At 23.1% G+C, this 20,117-nt stretch overlaps 3 protein-coding genes across 3 annotated transcripts; 2 read left to right on the top strand and 1 right to left on the bottom strand.

The window, feature by feature from the left end:
• Nucleotides 1–64: 64 nt before the first annotated feature.
• Bet5 (blocked early in transport 5) lies at nt 65–1,115 on the bottom strand. The gene is made up of 3 exons (XM_011499075.1): nt 902–1,115; nt 375–584; nt 65–301 (listed from the first exon to the last, which is right to left on the bottom strand). Exons 1-3 carry the CDS (start codon nt 998–1,000, stop codon nt 173–175), a joined length of 438 nt encoding a protein of 145 aa, XP_011497377.1. The 5' UTR covers nt 1,001–1,115; the 3' UTR covers nt 65–172.
• An 11,047-nt stretch (nt 1,116–12,162) lies between these two features.
• Nucleotides 12,163–14,074, top strand: LOC105361795 (chymotrypsin-2-like; the record flags this gene model as incomplete). Its single annotated transcript, XM_011499074.1, has 3 exons — nt 12,163–12,483; nt 13,403–13,654; nt 13,903–14,074. Coding segments are annotated over 3 exons (717 nt in total), but the record flags the coding sequence as incomplete, so codon positions are not given.
• A 3,966-nt stretch (nt 14,075–18,040) lies between these two features.
• Nucleotides 18,041–19,657, top strand: LOC105361794 (chymotrypsin-1-like; the record flags this gene model as incomplete). Its single annotated transcript, XM_011499072.1, has 3 exons — nt 18,041–18,451; nt 18,819–19,070; nt 19,424–19,657. Coding segments are annotated over 3 exons (807 nt in total), but the record flags the coding sequence as incomplete, so codon positions are not given.
• Between the last annotated feature and the right edge of the window lie 460 nt (nt 19,658–20,117).

The following is a 20,117-nucleotide window of genomic DNA, read 5'->3' as shown; positions in this document are numbered from 1 at the left end:
TTAAGTTATACATGTTACAAATAGAGATGGAATAGTTGCTATTGTAAATTATTTACATAAGTTCTTTAATAAGTATGCCATTTTTAAGACACAAAACTGTTTTTATTTATATATACAGGGTCTTTTTAAAGAATGCATTTTATTTAATCTAATATAAATATATATATTATTTCTATATGGATCTACTCAAAAATATAGGAGATTTTTTTATGAGCTCATCAATTTTTGTTTTAAATAATTCACTTTGAATTGGTTCATTTGGTTGACAAAGCGGATTTTTCACAACGTACTCAAGGTACACCTGTAATAAAAAATAATGTACATAAAATAAGAGCTGTACATACAAATTCAATAAAACATTATTAAATACCAACTTGACTGTATAATCGTTGTAATAGTTCTCGTACATTCTGAGCCACGTTGTCCGTATTCAATATGAATTTTAATCCCGATGGAGTTTCAAAGTAATGAAGAGTGTATTTGCTTGTTTTATAATACAAAAATCCTTCTCTTGGATCGAGAGGTGAGATTTTATTAACAAAGGACTTGATAGAAAATAACATTCCATACATTAATTTGGCTTCCTGTTATCAATATCAATTTACATATTAATCATTAATTGTTAATTATTAATTTTCATGAAGGACGAAAGATGATTTACAACATTGTATTTAATATGCAATGACAAGTACAATATCCCCGTTATTGAATGATGAAAGTTTTGCAATTTATTAATTTATATAAGAACCAAATGTGAAACGATAACGTTGCTAATATTCGTGAAAAACATGCAAATACTAAATCAATTGAATATTATTATTGGTAAATAATATATAAAATTGTTTTAGGTTAGATTGACAAACTCAATTTTAATCCGTGCAATGCATCATTTCAAGCTTACCTCCTCTTTCAGCATACCAGACTTATTTAACCTATTCCATTCGTTATAATACAAAAGGGTGCCATTTCTCGAAAAGATATACAGATTGTGAATTGTCATATTAATGACAATTTGCAGCAGCCCTTTCGCGTATAATGCCAAATAATCAAACGAATATGTTTATTTACGAAAGACATTGGATAAGTGGTTGACTTGTGCGACTGTTGACTTTTAGTTTGCATTCAAGTTTGTACGTAAAGTCGCAGCCTACCGTATTGACCGTCGGTAGCCTTAAAAAACAAAAATGTAGAAATTTTTAGTTTTTAGTTATGGGAGTGTAATGAAAATTAGGATATGTCAAGGGGGAAAAATGAAGCCTAGATATCACCGTTATAAGTAACTATACAACAATTACATTAGAAAAGGTTTTAAAATATAAAATAAAGAAAAAAAATTATTATACTGCTATCATTATTATATGTTAATAATTTATTATCCATTCAGTTGTATATAATTTACATATAAACATATATTATTTAGATTCATTAAGATTTTTACAAATTGTTAACATTGTTTCTAAGATTAAATGTTATATTCATTCTTTAATCATTTTATATTTGTTATTTTTATTGTTGGTTTGATACTAATCGTACGAATATATCTTATAAGTAATTGTGAAAAAATACAGAAAATTTTAGAAATTTAAAAAATAGCACATAATAAAAGATAATTAAAAAAGTTTTACTAATAAATATATAACGTTTATATATATATATATATATATATATATATAAAAGAAGAATTTTAATTTTGCAATTATTCTTAAATGTCATTATTTTAAATGTTTACAAATTTCTTATATAATTGACTATTTTTTACATAAAACAGCAATTTATTAATTTTTGTAATTACTGTTACAAACTAACTAAGCCCACGATGAATACGAACTGTTATTAATCATTATTATTATATCTTATAAAATAATTTGTCAATAATAATTTGTAATCTTATAAAAGATTTGTATTAATTTTTCACAATATCCTCATAAATTTATGAAGTATATAAATAATTTTAGTTAGAGAGCATCTCATATTGGCTTAAAACTAACTTTTTAACTACATTGAATAGTTGCAATAAATAATATCAAAGTCTTTCATTTATTATAATAGAAATACTTTTTACGAAGTTAAATTCTTATAAATATTTATATCTATGAAATAACTAGCTTAGCGAATAAATTAAAAAAAAAAAAAAAAAAAAAAAAAAAAAAAAAACTTTTATAAAATGTATATACACTGTACACTTATAGAATGTAACAACTTAATGTCTTTTATATACTTAATTGGCAAAATTAAATTATGGAATTGTAGTATAAATAGAAATAAAAATAAAATTCTTCACACAATGTAAATGAACTATTTTGAAAAATTGTGAAATTGTGAAAATGATTACATTTTAGAAATGCAATAAATATTTATATTTTATATTGATAATTTCATTTAAATCTATTATAAACCAATATTTACTTAAAATTATTACAATTCTTATAAATTTCAAACAATACATGTATTATATACTTTAATGCTTGTATCGATGATTGGTTTTATATTTCTATGATTCAAATTCGAGTTTGAATTTTTTATGTTTCAGTTGCATCTTATAGGGTTATGTTATGTTTTTACATTTAATTTGTCCACATAAAAATTTAGCCGAGGAATAGAAAAATTATTATATAATTTATATATTTTATGAGTGATTCGAGAATCATTTTTCACAATATTTGATTAAGCAATATGTAGTTTCAGTGCTCAGGCATATTAATCAGGAACTATAGACAAGATGTAATCTAATTTTAATGGGTTATATTATTTCAATAAAAATGAATTATTTAATAAATCATGGTAATTTAACTGTAAATGTTGATGTAAATGATGATTAATTATTATTTCAAAGTAGGTAATTATAGTTTGGATTCAAAATTACAAACGGCCAATTCTTTATTAGTAAAATAATATTTTAATAATTTTAATTTTAATATAAATATATTATGTATTGTAAGAGTAACTATTTATTAATATATCAATAACAATTACATATATTAATCAAGAATTGTATAGGTATTTTCAAATTAAAGAAAAAACAATATTTTCGGCAATTATTAAATTGTTCTAAAAAATTGTTTACAATGAGAGCAATGAACGTAATGATACATACAAATCATAATAATTTTATGTTTGAAACTATTTGTAAGTAATTTAGTCATTTTTAATAGTGAAAAATGCTAAATATTGACAATTCTATATATTATAGTCAAAATTGACGAATCTATTAAAATATAATAAAAAATAGAATTCAGAGGATGTGGAATTGCTAAATTATTTAAAACAAAGTAAATTTTTAGCTTTACACATATGTTGAAAATAAAAATGCTATATGAGATAATAGATTTTTTTCCTTAATAAAGCTTAAGAATAATAAATTTAATAGTATTCTTTAGGTTATTTGAAGTATTTATATGTTTTAGAATTAGATAAGTAATTTGACAACAATTGTATTTTTTTGTTATATCATGAATTTATAAATAATACATTTCATAATATCGAGATCATGTAGAATGAAAATTAATATTTTTATTATTATAATAACATTTTAATTTTAATTGAAGCCTATATTATAAGTTGAAATATATATATATTAGATTATATATTTGTTTAACATATTAGATAAATCTATAATTGTACACATATATTAAATTAATTCAATTAACGCTATATATTTTAATTAAAATTAACATTTTACAATTAATGATCCATGTTTATTATAAATAAATTTTAATGTTTTGTAATACAACTAAAACTGATTAGGTATTTAAGGTATTTAATTTAATGTAATTAATTTCTAATAATATTAATGACAGTTTTATTATAAAAATTTTTAAAATAATTGTTCCTTTATCAATTCATATATTCATTATATTTTATCTATATTTTTAATCAATTATTTATTAATTATTTAAAAACTCATTTTGCAAAAAAGTGTCTTTTCAATTATCTGTGATGTATAAGTAATATTTACATGCATATATTTATGTTTATATGTAGATAATTTAGTAAGACATATAAGTGTAGACGATTTGTACTATTTTAAAAATTTTATATAATTATGAAAGATTTGCTATTATTTTTAATATATTTATTAAAATTATGATTAATAAGTTGTGACTTGTGATATTAATATATTTTAATTAAAATATTATTCTGTGTTACAGTTTTTTAAATTTAAATTTGCATATTACCGAGTTAAAAATATCTAACGTAGACGATTGATTTGAAATAATCGTAATCATTATGTGTAAAAACTTATAAGTATATATGTTTCAATTTATTGACGTAGACTTTAGTTTTGCATTTCGATGAGATTTATTTAATAGTAGACCGCGTATTCTGAAAGATATATACGTAAACATTATTTTAATATTAGACTGATTATTTTAAATTTGCGATTTCATCATAAACTTATGACTGTTACTTTGAAAAAATATCTGCCATTAAATGGGCGATTATTGAATATTTGTGATTGAATTTACAACAAAACAACAAAAAGAGTAATAATTCATATTAGAGAATTAAAGAATTAAATTTTATTAATATTTCTACATCTATATAAACTTTATATATATATATATATATATATATATATATATATATATTCGTTGTCGTAGATTAAAATTACTTATTAACATATAAAATTTTTTTGTTAAAATTTATGGGTAATTAAACATTGGCACAAACGTTCACAAATAAAATACAATAAAATAACGCGTAATAAGTAAATAATTACTTATTTCTTGTTAAAATATTTTTATATTTCACAGTTGAAATGTTGATTAATAAATATCACAGTTGTGGAGTTAATTTACATGATAAATATTTTAACGATTATTAAAAGTAATATTTTAGAGGATACATAATCGGACTTTAGAAATTAATAGGAATTTTAATTACCTATAATTTTAATTTAAGTTACAAGTGTTTAATGAAAGGTAAATGAAATTTTTCTATACGCCTACTGTACTCAACAATATCTATTTATGTTTTCTCGTCGCCTCGTGCTTTTACAGCCAATGATACGCACAGCTCAAAAGTCTTTCTTTGCGATAGACATGGCGATATATTATATTATTATAATTAAATATATTAATTTTACTGTTACAATTCAATAGTTTAAAGTTTAAAATAATCTATTATAGGAAAGCATTGAGAATTCGTTGATGAAAATTATGTGTAAAAATTTACTAATTTACGCATGAAATACTTAATTTAAAAGAATATTAAATACATTTAGTTGCACATATTTATTTATCAACTTTCACAGGCATCAACTTTTAACACTTAAAACACTATGACTAAACCGACACACTTTGTATGATAAGTTCCCGCTCAGCAAAAAGCAATAATTTCAAGTTTTTATTAATTATAAAAAATGTTGACTTCTTGTTTTATTTTTTCAAAATAATTTACAATCAGCAAACTCAAGATATAAAAAGAAAATTTATTGAAATATGTGGCACAAGTTAAAAGCGCTCATGTTTGGCTGTGCGACTTTTTTTAATTACTAGGCAAGTAGGGCAAAAAAAAAAAAAATAAATAAATAAAAAAAATAATAAGAACAGACAACAATACTTTTGTTAATTATGTAGCCACCAAACGCAAGAAAGTAGAAATAAATCTTTTTCATCGTTTCGCTACGAAATTTAGGAGTAGAAAAACTCTTTTAGAGAGTTTAGAATGAAAATAAGGAATGTTTTATTTCTAATTTTATTTTATTCACATAGATGAGATAAGTGAATCATAATTTCTTGATAGTAAATAATTATAATATTTTATGACATATTTATAACATTTTATATCATTGAATGAGAATGGGCATTGAAGAAGAAAGAAATTGAAAGAAAATGAGAAAGAAAAAATCTAAGCACGAATTGCAATAACAACTTTCTAGCGAAGACAAAAATCGCTTTTGATTATCAATGTTTCTTATGATTCTTGAAAAAATAACTGAAAATATTAATATTTTACATTCTTTTTCATGTAAAATGTCTATTATTCTTTTTTAGATCTCTGCCAAATATGTTGAAATCGTTAAAATTTCAGCTTAGCTAGAAGTTTATGAACTATAAGTGATAAAATTACTGACATTACGGCAAGAGAGATCAATTTTATAAATATATATATATATATATACATAAAATTTGATGCTCCAATATTAATAAAAATTCTCCATAAAAACTAATGCAATGGTGAATCGTCGTTTCATAATGTCAGCAGAGCTTTCTTTTACCATCAAGTTTTAATAGTAAATTTTTCAAATGCACCAAGCATGTTCGGCTGTGCGCTACTTATTAGAAATTATTGATTAATCAGCCCGGAAGTAACATTCTATTTTATTTATCTTTTCTGAAAATGACTTATTCCTAAGGTCTTATAATATATATTAAAACGCACACAAATGCTTTCCATAACATAACGTTAAAAGTGATTAATCTTATAGACAGGCATTGGGCCACAAATTTATAATAATAATGCGCCACTTGATAGGGTAATTTTTAGCTAAGGTATTGATTTAAAATTCAATAAAAATATTTACATAACAATGATATTAACATTAAAATCATCAACACCAACAATAAATATAATAAAAATCAAGATAATAATGTTAATAACAATGATGATGTAAAAATATCGATTGAGCAGTGATTAATGTGAATTTTTTGATCAAATTAAGTAAAATAAAATAAACTCGAGTAATCATTGTAAGTTAAATTAACTGAAAAAGTATTAATCACTGTATTAATGATTAAAAAATATCTATTTGGAGCAAATTTTAAAATATGATATATTTATCAGCTTTAATACGAAGTTTTTTTATGAATTCATATCGGATACTATTAAATTACTTTTGCAAATGATTTCACGTTTTCGAGATCTAAGAGAAATTCATGATTCTTGAATTTGTATTTTTTAATTTGAATCAATCGCATTAATTTCCAGAATTAAATAGACATTTAGAAATTTCAAATATATTGATATTTGATAATGACGACTCTTGACTAAAAATATATATATATATATATATATATATATATATATATATATATATATATATATATTGAAATTATTCTAAGGTATACAATGTTTGCTATCATGAATTATTCCTCTTTTATTCATGTATACTCTTTTTTGTTCAAATGAGTTACTTATATATTAAAAGTTATGAAACATTGTATAAAATAATTTATTATACGTTATTAATTTATACAGTGTTATACAAAGACAAAAAATAGATAGCAATATTAACATAAAATATTCAAAAACTCAACGTAAAAGAGTATTAAATTATACATCACATGAACTCTAATATGGATGTTGTAAATCTGAATTGTTAAATACATTTCGTAATCAAAAAAAAAAAAAAAAAAAAATCAAAAAAAAAAAAAATTAACACAGAGAGCGTTTTGCGTTTTCTTTATAATAATTTACAACATATAACGTCAAGTATACGTATATACATATTATTTGATATTTATTATTTTTGAGTAGCATTTTATTTTACTAAGATATTATATTACTAGGGTCAATGTAACATTATGTTTTTTTTTTTTTTAGATTATAACAGAACTTGTTAAATGCGTGTCAGTGCGTGCGTCTTGCATGGGTAACTAGTCAGTAATTTCCATAGAGGTAATTTTCGGAGAGGTCCATAACTTTCTTCTAATAACTGCCTTCAAGTGAAAATTTATCAACACGCAGCCTCTGACTTTTCTGACCAATCTGACTTTCGCCTGAAATCCTAACCATTGTTTAAACACGAACAGAATGTTTTTGTAATCTGTGAAACCAGCTCATCGATATATATTTAGTTTGATATAATATACATACGCATACATTTACTTATATGTACATTCGACTATCGTAATTCAGAGTACATATGTTATATTTTAAAACTAATTTCAATATTTTAGGCGTAAAGGTTTTAATTGCTTTGAAAGCTGAATAAATTAATCAATAATAGACGCATTAATTAATTCAGCTATTAATTTATGTTATACATTTTTTGTACGGTAATTTGGCAGAAATTGACTATAATGGCACGCAATAAAATTATATTCCATAAAAATATAATCATAGGAAGGATAAGAGGCAAAAAGCTTATGTACCAATGATCTTTCCCGCATTGTATTGAAATCGGTGGATCTCATTCTGAGAAATATCATAGTATTTTGCCTGGCAAAACTCATGGATTTAATTTTCAAAAATAAAAAAATAGCTGACTTAGCACGCGGCAACGCAATTTGTTTACTACAAATATCTATTTATTATCAAGAATGGTATTAATTATCTTAAAACTTGTTAATTTTTTTCTAATTTTTTCGTATTTATTCGCAAGTGTTAAATATTATAATATTTCCATAATTATTTTTCATTATTTGTTTAATTGATTGTAATTTTTTGTGAGACTTGTTTACTGTATCTGGAAAATTCAATATAATATTTGGAAATTGATTTTGATTTTTATGCTAAGGAATAATATTTCTCGTTTTCTATACGAGTGTATAATATATATTATACGGACACGCACAAACTCCCCCCCCCCATCGCCCCTCATCCTATAGACATACGCGCGAATGCGTGGGTCCATGCACGTATTATTAATCGTTTAATTCATATAAATTAGAAGGTCTTTTAACATTATTGCCAACTATTAAAGAATGTACGAAGTATTATAGTAAAATTCACATTTCCGAATGTACGCCAAATCTTATATTTTCTTCGGTTAAATGAGTACATACATTATTGAAAAATTTAACTATATATATCATAATGACAAAAATTAAAAAATAGAGGGAGCATATATTGCATCAAGTAATTTGTTAGTTTAATTATTATAAAACTTGGAAATGTTAGAGATATTTTAGATTGTAAAAACTTCAGCAATTTCTATGTTATTCAAAATTCATATCAATTATTACACATTTTTTTACATAAAAATTAATTGACACGCCAACTTAAATATTATTTATATAATACATAGTATTGTTTAATATTATTCGTTAAACAATAGTTCCATTTTGTTGATCCATAAATACTTTTAGATAATCAATCTCACTTTAAATTAAACAAAGGCACATTACATTTTCATAAACTTACATTACACATATACATTTCACAATTTAAATTATTTTCTTAATCTAAGAAACGGTAAAAAGTAGTTATATTTTACATTACAATATGTCAAAGGAAACTAGTGAAAATTTTTATTATTATTCGTATCGTATAGAGTAATGTATATATAATTAAATGCTGTTTTCACAGTTTCAGTGTCTAAATTATGTAAATCCAAAATTTCTAGAGATTTAATTCATTGAAATTTTATGACATAATGTGGATACACATTGAAAAAGTCAAAAAGTTCTGAGATTTTATTAACCCAATAATTTATTACAAAATTAATTACAGACGGATAGGCTACATGTAAAATTTAATCGTATGTTTTACTTAATCTCATATATAAAAATGAGGAGAAGATAAATGAGTCGTTTTATCTAGTATTTGATAGATAATTAATAATACACCTATTTGTTATAAGTAGGAAAAAAATTATGTGCAAGAATTTTTCGGAATATTTGCTCAGTGAGACTGCTGATATCAATCAGTCGAAATAATTGCATGTAAAAGTATATCGGCATTATATGCAATTATAGACATTATAAGAATTATCAAGCACCTGATATGTTGAAATATTTATTCGACAATAGCACGTATTTATGTTGATATATAAAAAATTATACAATACTTTTATTAAAGTGCATACAGCTTATATTACAATTATGAATTTATATTGTTACGCAATGCGATTGCATAATATGTTTCATAACGTCTATAGAGTTATCACTTTCATAATTATAAAGCTACAATATTATAACAGGCATTTTATATTTCATTTGTATTAAAGTATATGTTGCAAGCTTATATTAATGAAGCAACAGCAAAGTGTTAGTAAAATTATTGTTGACGCCTTATCTACATTTTTAATAAATTTTATCTTACGGAAATCTAAGTGTATAATGTATAATAGGAATATTCGAATAAGGCTTATAAAAATTTAACATACCAACAAAAAATTTATGAATTTTATTAACGCGGATTATTTTAAGATTTTTTTTTTATTAATTTGACATAATTATCGATCATAATATCTTACTGTAAAATTTACAATTTAATTTTTTCAGAATATCCGTAGTGTTTTCATTTTTTATCTAATTTAGTGGATTTCTGTTAGAATACATAATACTTATGTTAACATATATCGAATGGATTTTTTGATGCTCTACTCGTACAATTTAAAAAATTATTTCTTACAAGATCCATAAAAGCTTATGTATCTTAGTTCTTTTAAGTTTATGTATTAAATTTTGTATTTGTATAAAGTCTACGTAAATGCCATTCCCGTGCGGCGGTTTTAAATAACATTTTACATAAATCTATTTCATTCAAGTAAACTGGAATACACTTTATAAATATTTAATTTACCTGTTATGTAATGATTTAACCCTTTTTCCGATTTTAATACTATTGACAAAAAATTTATCTCAAGATATCTTGAACTTTTTGGTATAGTATTTAGAAACGTTAATATTCTCATATTGTGAAATATTTGTTTTCTAATTATTAAAGAAAAAGTAAAGATTTTTAAGCTTGTGAAGTTTCCAGTTTATATGTTTAGTTAAAATATAGATTATAGATATTATTTATTATGTACAGATTTTCAATTTGATAAGATAAACTAAAGAATACTATTGTTCTTAGAACAAAATTCATAATTAATACAGATATTTTGACAAGTTAAATTTTTCATTTGTATACGATTCGGTATATTTTATTTCTCATATTTAAACTTTTCTTAATTTAGACGTTTTTAACTGAAAATTACATAGTAAAAAAGGGAAATTCAGTTGATTTGTATTTTCATTAATTATGCGTCAATTTCACACATAATTTAAACAAGTAATAACAATAATTAATCGTATGCTGTTTCTTCATTTCCGTGTTTTTCTTCAACCCCAAACATATTAATGATTAATTTAATTGGTACTATAATATGCAATGAATTTTTATATATAAAAATGAAGATAAAAATAATAATATTTTATTTTTATTATTTCATTTTAATTTCCTTTATATTGTGAATCGTTTAAAAAATATTAGATGCTATTAAATTAAAAACGAAAAAAAAACTTATAGTTTAATCATTTTTGTAACGGTGATTATAATAATATATTCATTTTTTATCATTTGCTTCACTTTTAATTACAAAAAAATTAAAAAAAAAATCTCTCGATTAAACAATCTTAATTGATATTTTTATTAATCAATTATTAAAATTAATTGTCTTATAAAGATTATTTAATTATCACCATAATATTCTGGATATTCTAATAAAAATTCTATTATATAATTAAATGTTCTTTTAATTTAAAAATTACATTTTTTTAATGTAAATTTTTAATTATATTACATTTGAATAATTTAAATTAATATAAATTTTTCAGATTTTCTATAAGTTAAATTGTTTAATAAATAAACAACTGTACTTTATTGATGTTTATGTTTTTTTTTTATTACCCCTGTAATTTTGTAATAATCTCAAGATTATTTAAATTTTGTATAATTTATACAGATATTTATATGATTAATTACCGTTTGAACTTAAAATTTGGAATAAGTGTTAATATTACCTCTTTTCTCAACACTTCGTATACATTTTTTGAGTTTACAAGTTACGTAATGGAAAATATACAATGACAAAATAAATATATCAAGGAATAATTATATGATATCACGAAATTTAGTATACATATATAAAGCATTGATAATATTTCATATTTAGTGATTTATATTTAAATATCGCAATGCGTTTTCAACTTGTAATCATTTTATATTTAGGATTAAGTCTTGGTACATCAATGAAAATTGTTTTATTTTTCAATGTTATTTTATAAATGCTTAGAAAAAATTTTTTTTTTTTTTTCTTGAAAATACAATATTCTTCCTTGTACAAGGCAAAGTAGATGCAAAAATACGTGATTTATCGAAGCGGTTGCTTACTTTCATTTATATTTAATTCTTTTATATATTCATTAATATATTTCAATTTTCACTAAGAAATTATGAGCAAATTATGTAATTATAAAATTCATTATACTATATTTTTGCATTTTTTAAGGTATTTTTGGAAGAAATTCAAGGATTATTGGCAGTATTCCTGCCTCTATAAAAGATTTTCCTTTTATCGTATCAATTAGGGTCGCATCGAGTAATCAATTCCTTTGCGCTGGTTCAATTATCAGTCATTGGAATATCCTTACGTCTGCTCAGGGTCTATATAATTATAATTATTCTGATATAGCAATATATGCAGGTATAAAGAGTTCAAAGAACACTGATGGAACAAAATTTCAAATTGCGAATGTGACATTTCATCCTAAATTTAAGGAATTAATGAAGTTAACTTTAATATATAATTATGATATTGCGATTATAAAGGTGTGCAAAAAATACTTAAAATATGGAATGTTTCCAATTTATTTACATTATTTTTAACAAAATCTTATGAATACAAAACTACAACTTGTTTTAACATAAAATTTTAGAAAAGCATTTCCACAGTTCAGTAATAAATATTTAAATTATGTTTAAAATACTATTTTACGAATTGTTATCACGTAAAAACTGAAATCGAATCATATCTTTAATATTTACTATAATATATTTTAGAATGATAATTTTTATTCGAAGCATATTTCTTTTTTTTTTTTGTCATCTAAATATAAAATACCACTCGTGATAATAGAAAAAGAAATATAATTTATAACATAAAACATTATTCCTCATTTATTGTGCATATATATATATATATATATATATATATATATATATATATATATATATATATATATATGATATTTTTATGCTTATTTGAATAAATGTATTAATTTCTTTTTATAACAGTATGCATTTCTAAATGTTCTATTAAAAAAAAAAAAATTAATGTAGAAACATCACTTTTATGTTTGCAGATTGTAATAACACGTAGTCGAATAATTACTTTTACATTTCTTAATTCTTAACAAAAAATGTTCCGCACCATGTATTATAGATTATTTAATTTTATTCATATGAAATCATTCTTATCAAATAAATAAGAGTATTAATTAAAAAAATTTTTTAATATTATACAATTATACATAGGAATGAATAATATATACGAACACTTGTAAATTGCAATTAAATAGCGATTTCTGAGATTCCTTTCAATTTTATTTTATTGCAGTATGATAGTTTTATTCTTAAGCATACATCATTCCATATATTTTCCGTTATTTATTAAAAAGAGATGAATTTATATCATACAGCTACATAATTTATTTATCAAACTTTTCACAACACAAAGAATTTATTGCAGGTTGATAAACGTATTGAGTATAATTTATTTCAAAGAAATATAAATCTCCCAACTAAAGATATTTCTACCGGCAATCTTGCTGTTATTGCTGGTTGGGGAACAACAATTTATCCAAATGGTAATATTTCTGATGAGCTTCGGAAATCGCCAATGATCATATTTCACAATGTTCATTGCACGTTCAAACTTCAGGCAATACTTAATGATGATCAATTGTGTGCATATAATGAGATAGGAGTGGGGGCGTGTACAGTAAGTTTTTAAAAATCATTTCTTTATCCGTGGCATAATAATCATTCTGATTTTTTAATTATGATTTTTTAATATGCTGTAATCAGTTTGAGGAAATGTAACTAGTGTTTGTTTATAATTGCATTTTAAATAATAAATAGCTGTTTATTTCGAATTTAATATGATTATATTGTAATAATTTAATATTAAATGTTTTACAAGTGAATTAAAGGATTATTAATCAATGTAAATAATTAAATGTTTTTTAGGGCGACAGCGGTGGCCCAGTAATTCATGATAACAAAATAATTGGCATTATATCTTTGACTTATGGTTGCGCCTTAGGTTTGCCCGACATACATACCAAAGTTTATACATATCTCAATTTTATAAAAGATATTATAGAAAATTAATAATTGCGTATAAAATTTATTTATAATGTAGTTATAATAAAAATTAAAATGATTACGTCGTTGATTGTAGTTATAACCATCGTCATTATTATCATATATGAATAAGATTAAGGAATTTAAATAATCAATTCAGTAATATAAAAATATTATAATATATTTATGTTTTATTTATTAATAAAGGTATAAATATTTATTGACAAAATTTTAACATACGTGTATTAATTTCTTTTTGGTTTCCGTTACAGTAGAAGCTTCCAGTGAATTTACATGCAGGTATATTTGCTTTTATTTATTTGCTTATATTATAAAAAAAAAAAAACAATGATCTGCTAATAATATCGTTAATAAGCGTTTAATTATATATATATTCAAATTTAGTCTTAATTTACTATTTGAATTATATTATATTGTATTCCAGTTAATCATAAATTGTTTTAAGCTTATCGGCGGTGTAGCCAAAAGTTATAATTTACATAAAGCTGTAACACTTTGATTGGAATTGGAATTTTAAAAAAGAATTTTGGTAATATACTTAATTGGCTTAACTATTAGCTGGTAATTTTTATTATATTTACATTCCGAGAAATAAGTTTGCTACACTTAAAAATATTATAATTATTCATTTACTAATTTTGTTGCCTCTTTAATTTGCTGAGAATATAGCCGTAGAAGGTAAACCTGGAAATGACGTTCTTTGTGTCATTTTAGGCTTTCCTCGTAATATCGTAGGGCCATCATTCAGCAAACTACACTGGTTCAATACCCTGAAAATTTAAACTTTCTTTTCTAAAATGTACGAGTATGTAGGAGACACGTTGAAGGCGTTGATGTCTTGCATTGATAAAATAATTTACTTTAATTGTTACATCAAGAGAGTATATTAAGTAATGGACATAGCTATATTATATCTGCGAATTATCATTTGCTTCATGATTGCAATTAGGAGAAAGTTTGTTTTTTATATTATGTATGTATACAAGCACATTAGGGAGAACTAATGTCAAACTTACAAACCTTATATTTTGAAATATATTGGATTATATCAAATTTCAACAAGTCTATAATAATAAGTATGTGGTTAGAAATTAATAAATGACATATATTAATGTGAAGGTAGAGAAGATGCCAAATAGAGTGAAGAAATCAGTAAATTGTGTGAACAAAAAGCGGCGAGGATAAAACAATAAGAGCATAAGATAATTCAATATTCAACCTTGTATTCTTTGAAAGCTTAATCATTTTTTAAAACAAATGTGTTGTAGTAAATAGACTAAAAATGATAATGATAATGATAAGTGAAACACGTGAAACACGAGAAATGCTAATACTAAGATGATTTGATTTAAAAATATTGTAAAATGAGTATCTTTATATTATTTATAATCCCTAAAGAACCAACATTGTTTAACACCAACAACATTTTTTATATGATTGTTTAAAATTATAAATTTAATTTGAATGCTACGAAGATAACTTTTTCTACGAATATTTATCGTATTTAGTCGACAGCATAAACAATATATTTATATTTAAATTCAACACTTTAATATTTTTAATTTTGAATAATCATATATCGAATTATAGACTTTACAGATTCATTTATAATATAAATATTTTGATAATTCGATTGTCAGATAGTTTTTTTTTTTTTTTAAATAATAACAATACAATTATTACGGATTTCTACAATTTATTTATTGGTTTGTAATGATTAGCACACAAAAATAAACTTATTTTATTCTATTATTTAAGTTATGTTTAAGCATAATTTAAAGTATATTTATGAAATACAATAGCGATTGTTATTCCAATTATGAAATTATTTATTTTTCAAATTTTTTATTATTAATATTAAAAATATCATGAATAATAGTTAATATAAATTATTATTTATATAATATACAATTTAAATTATAATTATTATATTAAATATGCTTTGGAATATAAAATATCAAACAGAATTGTAGTTTTATACAATATAAAATATTTTCCATAAATAGATTGTTCGCATAAACAAAATTTTAATATAAATATTATTTTATGTTTAAAACTTAATTATTAATATTAAACTATGAAATTTGAAATTATCTAGAGCGATATATGAATGGCAGACTGGTAACAAAAATTGAAGGCATTATTTATTAAGAAATATTAGAGAATTTATTCAAGATAAAATTATTAAAAATTTTAATTATGCGATAAAAAAAAATATATGGTAAAATTAAAATATATGATATGACAGAATATATAATATAAGAGATTTGATTTTTTTATGAAAAAATTTATATTTCGTATATATTTGCTTTACTGTTATTAAAATATTTGTAGCCATATTATACATTAATTTTTTAATTTCTTTATGATAACAAAATTATAAGAATAATATCGAAACAATTTACAATACTTCGTGTGATCTATATAGTACTTTACAATTTACTAAATACAATTTAACAAGTACTTTTTTTCAAATGGATTAGAAACAATACATCGAGAAATTTTAATAAATGGAGGTGAAAATTTAAAATCATATTTCTCAAGCATAAACGAATTATTTTCTAAGTTCAATAAATTTGTATTCGAAATAATTAATCGCAAAATATTATATTTTTTTTTCTTTATATTTTTTAATAATACTAATGCAATTTAATTCCTCATATTTATTTTTATAAATTTTAACACTTCTTTATTTACAAACTTCATATACAAATGTTGTAAATAAATCAATTCCATTAATAAAACAAAATTATACGTACCATATTAATATATTTTAAAATATCTATAGTTTGTATTTATAAAATTTCATTAACAAGTGGTCAGATCAATTCCGGTTTAATGAAAAGTGATCTCAGCTCCTTATAGTTGTATATTATTTTTAAGAAATATGAAGTTGCGATTGAATCGTCGTAGTTATAAAATTAAATTAATCAAAGATACACATTGACCAATTTATCTTATTTATTTATTTATCTCTCTATTCAGATTAGCCTATAATATTAATATAAATAATTACGAGAGTATAGTTTTTTACATTATTAATTTTATTCGAAATAAAAATAAGTAATTGTACCAAAAAGATTTTAATAAAATCCATGAAAATTATTTATTCATACATGTACAAATATTCAAAATTTCTTGTAACATTCGAATACGTCGGAGTATTTTACTTTATTAATAGACATATAAGTTTCCCGTTAACCATTTTTTAAAAGAAAATTTTCTTATAACGTCATAAATTTGTAAATTTGTTATCGCAGTGGCAATGAACTACTCATTATACAATTACTTGTTCATTTACATATGGTTTCCAAATTTATCCCACAACACAAACTATATTGTATTGTTATAACACTAAATTCCATTTCATATATATATTACATCTTTTTCTTTGGCATAATGACAATTAGCAAAAAATATTTACTCATTATATCAGGTATATAGAGATAATTTTGGTAAAATTAATGATGAAAATCATATGGTATTATTATTTCATTACAGTTATCAATAAGTATAATTAATTTTACAAAAATTTAATTATTTTCTCTTAAAATTATCAATAGTTAAGACTTTAACTTTAAATATTTTAAATTCTCTGTTAGAATACATATTAGCTTGCAGTTCTACCAGTGATTACGTTTTCACTTCTAATGTCAATATTATATTATAATAACCTCCAACATGTTTGTATTTTAGTATTTTGTCTTTATATTATCTGAAATTTGTAATGAAAATGGTACAATATCATGATTAAAGAATAAATATTAATAGAATAATCATTGGCTATCGATTATGAAAAGATAACATATCTCTAAATATAAAAAACATAATCAAATTTTATTTTCGTTCATAGAAACTTCAAAATGAGCCTTAAAATCATTTATATTCATTTATGTTTATTGTTAAGCAATGGTAAGATATAAGAATACGGTATAACATTATAATCTTTACTATAAATTTTATTTTATTATTCATTTAGCATATTATTATTAGTCTCCTGTATTATCTTATAAAGAACAATATTCAAATTCATTTATTATATTTTACTGGAAACCATTTTTCATTTCCCTTGCTTAACTTTTTAGGTATACATGCATTAAGATCGAGGATAATTGGGGGAGTTTCTGCTAATATACAAGAGTTTCCCTACATCGTATCTTTTCGAAATATCGAGGATAATATTCACTTTTGCGCTGGTTCGATTATTAGTCATTGGAATGTTTTATCGGCAGCCCATTGTTTTATCGAATTCGAAAATGAATTTGATGACGTAAGGATGTACAGTGGAACATCAAGTTCGTTCGACGTTTCTGGACCAACTTTTACAATTCAACATATTGTATTCCACATTGACTATCAGAGACCAGAGAGGTTAGATTTTATAAATCTACACGATATAGCCATTATTAAGGTATGACAAATGCTTAGAAATTACTATTCAATAGAAAAATTATAGAGTGGTGACGTTGAATGTAGAAGCTAATGGTGTTTGAAAATCTTGTCAAGTTAGTAGTCACAGGGGAAAAAGAAACCGTTCGTCGTTCATTGGCATTGCACGAAATTTATATTAATTTCCATTATCGGCTTTTAGCATTGAGTTATACAATTATTATCAAGCACATAAGTTTAATGTATGTCGCGAAAAATTTATTGGTATATTAATTCAAACATTACATTCATTAGGTTTTATACATTCGAGTGTCGACAGCAATCCAATCTTTCCAGAATCATTTCTCTGAATATTCATTAGAAATGATAAAGTTTAACATTTTTTTCAGACTAATGAACATATTGAATTCAATCAATTTCAAAATAAAATAAATCTTCCGACGAGAGACCTTTTTCAAGGGAACATTGGTCGTGTTGCTGGATGGGGAGTGACATCTTATCCACACAACAGACTTTCTCTATTTCTTCGACAAGCAGCATTAGATATTATTGATCATGAACATTGTATGCCAATTGTTCCAATAATACTTGACGAAACTCAATTTTGTGGCATTCATACAGTGGCAATCACAACATGTGTAGTAAGTTTCAATTCATTGGAAGTACTCTTATTATGAAATTAGATTAAGATCTTCCTTAAGTACACACGCTTACAAAATATATATTAGAAATTATTATTGATTTTCCCGATGAAAATTGTTTGTTAGCTAATCTATTACAAGATTAATTTACTTACTTGATTAAACGATGATTCCCAACATATAAAAACTCTGTTTCAATTTGTAATTATTTGGGAGCATTAAAACCAAATTAGATTTTAACAATTGAAAATCATTGGGAGTGTCATGTCTTACTTTCATACAAATTTGAATTTGAAACATTTCTTTTCTCTTGACTATAATAATAGTGGATTTAAAATTTTCTCATTTTCCAGGGTGATAGCGGTGGACCATTGGTTAGCAACGATGAATTATTTGGCATCATTTCATTCAGTTTTCAATGTGCCGATGGTGTACCTGACGTACATACCAAGGTTTACTCATACCTAGATTTCATAAGAGGGCACTTGCTAGATTAATATTTATCCATTGCTTTTCTATATTATTATTCCGCTAAATTAAATATATTTATGAGAAACAAATTTATTGATACGAACGAGGACGTATTGTCGATAGGTTAATAGTTAATTCTAAGAGTGAAAATTACAATTACAATTACAATAGCGTGCGTGTGCGTGTGCGTGTGCGTGTGTTTAAGGCGATGAATACGTTACTTGTACACTTACCTTTGTAATGCATTAGAAATTAATTTTTATTTATATTGCAGGATTGCCTTAGATCTACATACTTTTTAACACATACTAATGTATTGCGAAATATACTAGTGAATGTTCACTTCCTAATGATAATAATAATTTATTGAAATAATGCTTATGTACACTTATATTTATATTGAATAAACTTGTCGCTGGTGTGGCCAACACAAACAAAATTGCAAATTATGTGACATTGAGTTCGTAATTTACTTTTACAAATGTATCCTGGGTAATTTGACTGTAGTCGAGAGGATAAGTACTACTGTTCTTGTCTTATTCTACATTACATTTGTCTCTAGGCCAACTTCGCATT

Source organism: Ceratosolen solmsi, unplaced genomic scaffold (assembly GCF_000503995.2).
Source record: "Ceratosolen solmsi marchali unplaced genomic scaffold, CerSol_1.0 scaffold2, whole genome shotgun sequence".
In the NCBI taxonomy this organism is placed as follows: Eukaryota; Metazoa; Arthropoda; class Insecta; order Hymenoptera; family Agaonidae; genus Ceratosolen; species Ceratosolen solmsi.
The sequence above is the reverse complement of the archived record's forward strand: the minus strand, read 5'-3'. Positions and strand labels throughout refer to the sequence as shown.

Coding starts and splice junctions, on each gene's coding strand:
- Bet5 (XM_011499075.1), bottom strand. CDS start 1,000: ATGACAATTCACAATCTGTATATCTTTTCGAGAAATGGCACCCTTTTG. Junction 585..901: donor CTGGTATGCTGAAAGAGGAG/GTAAGCTTGAAA, acceptor TATTGATAACAG/GAAGCCAAATTAATGTATGG. Junction 302..374: donor TACAACGATTATACAGTCAA/GTTGGTATTTAA, acceptor TTTTTATTACAG/GTGTACCTTGAGTACGTTGT.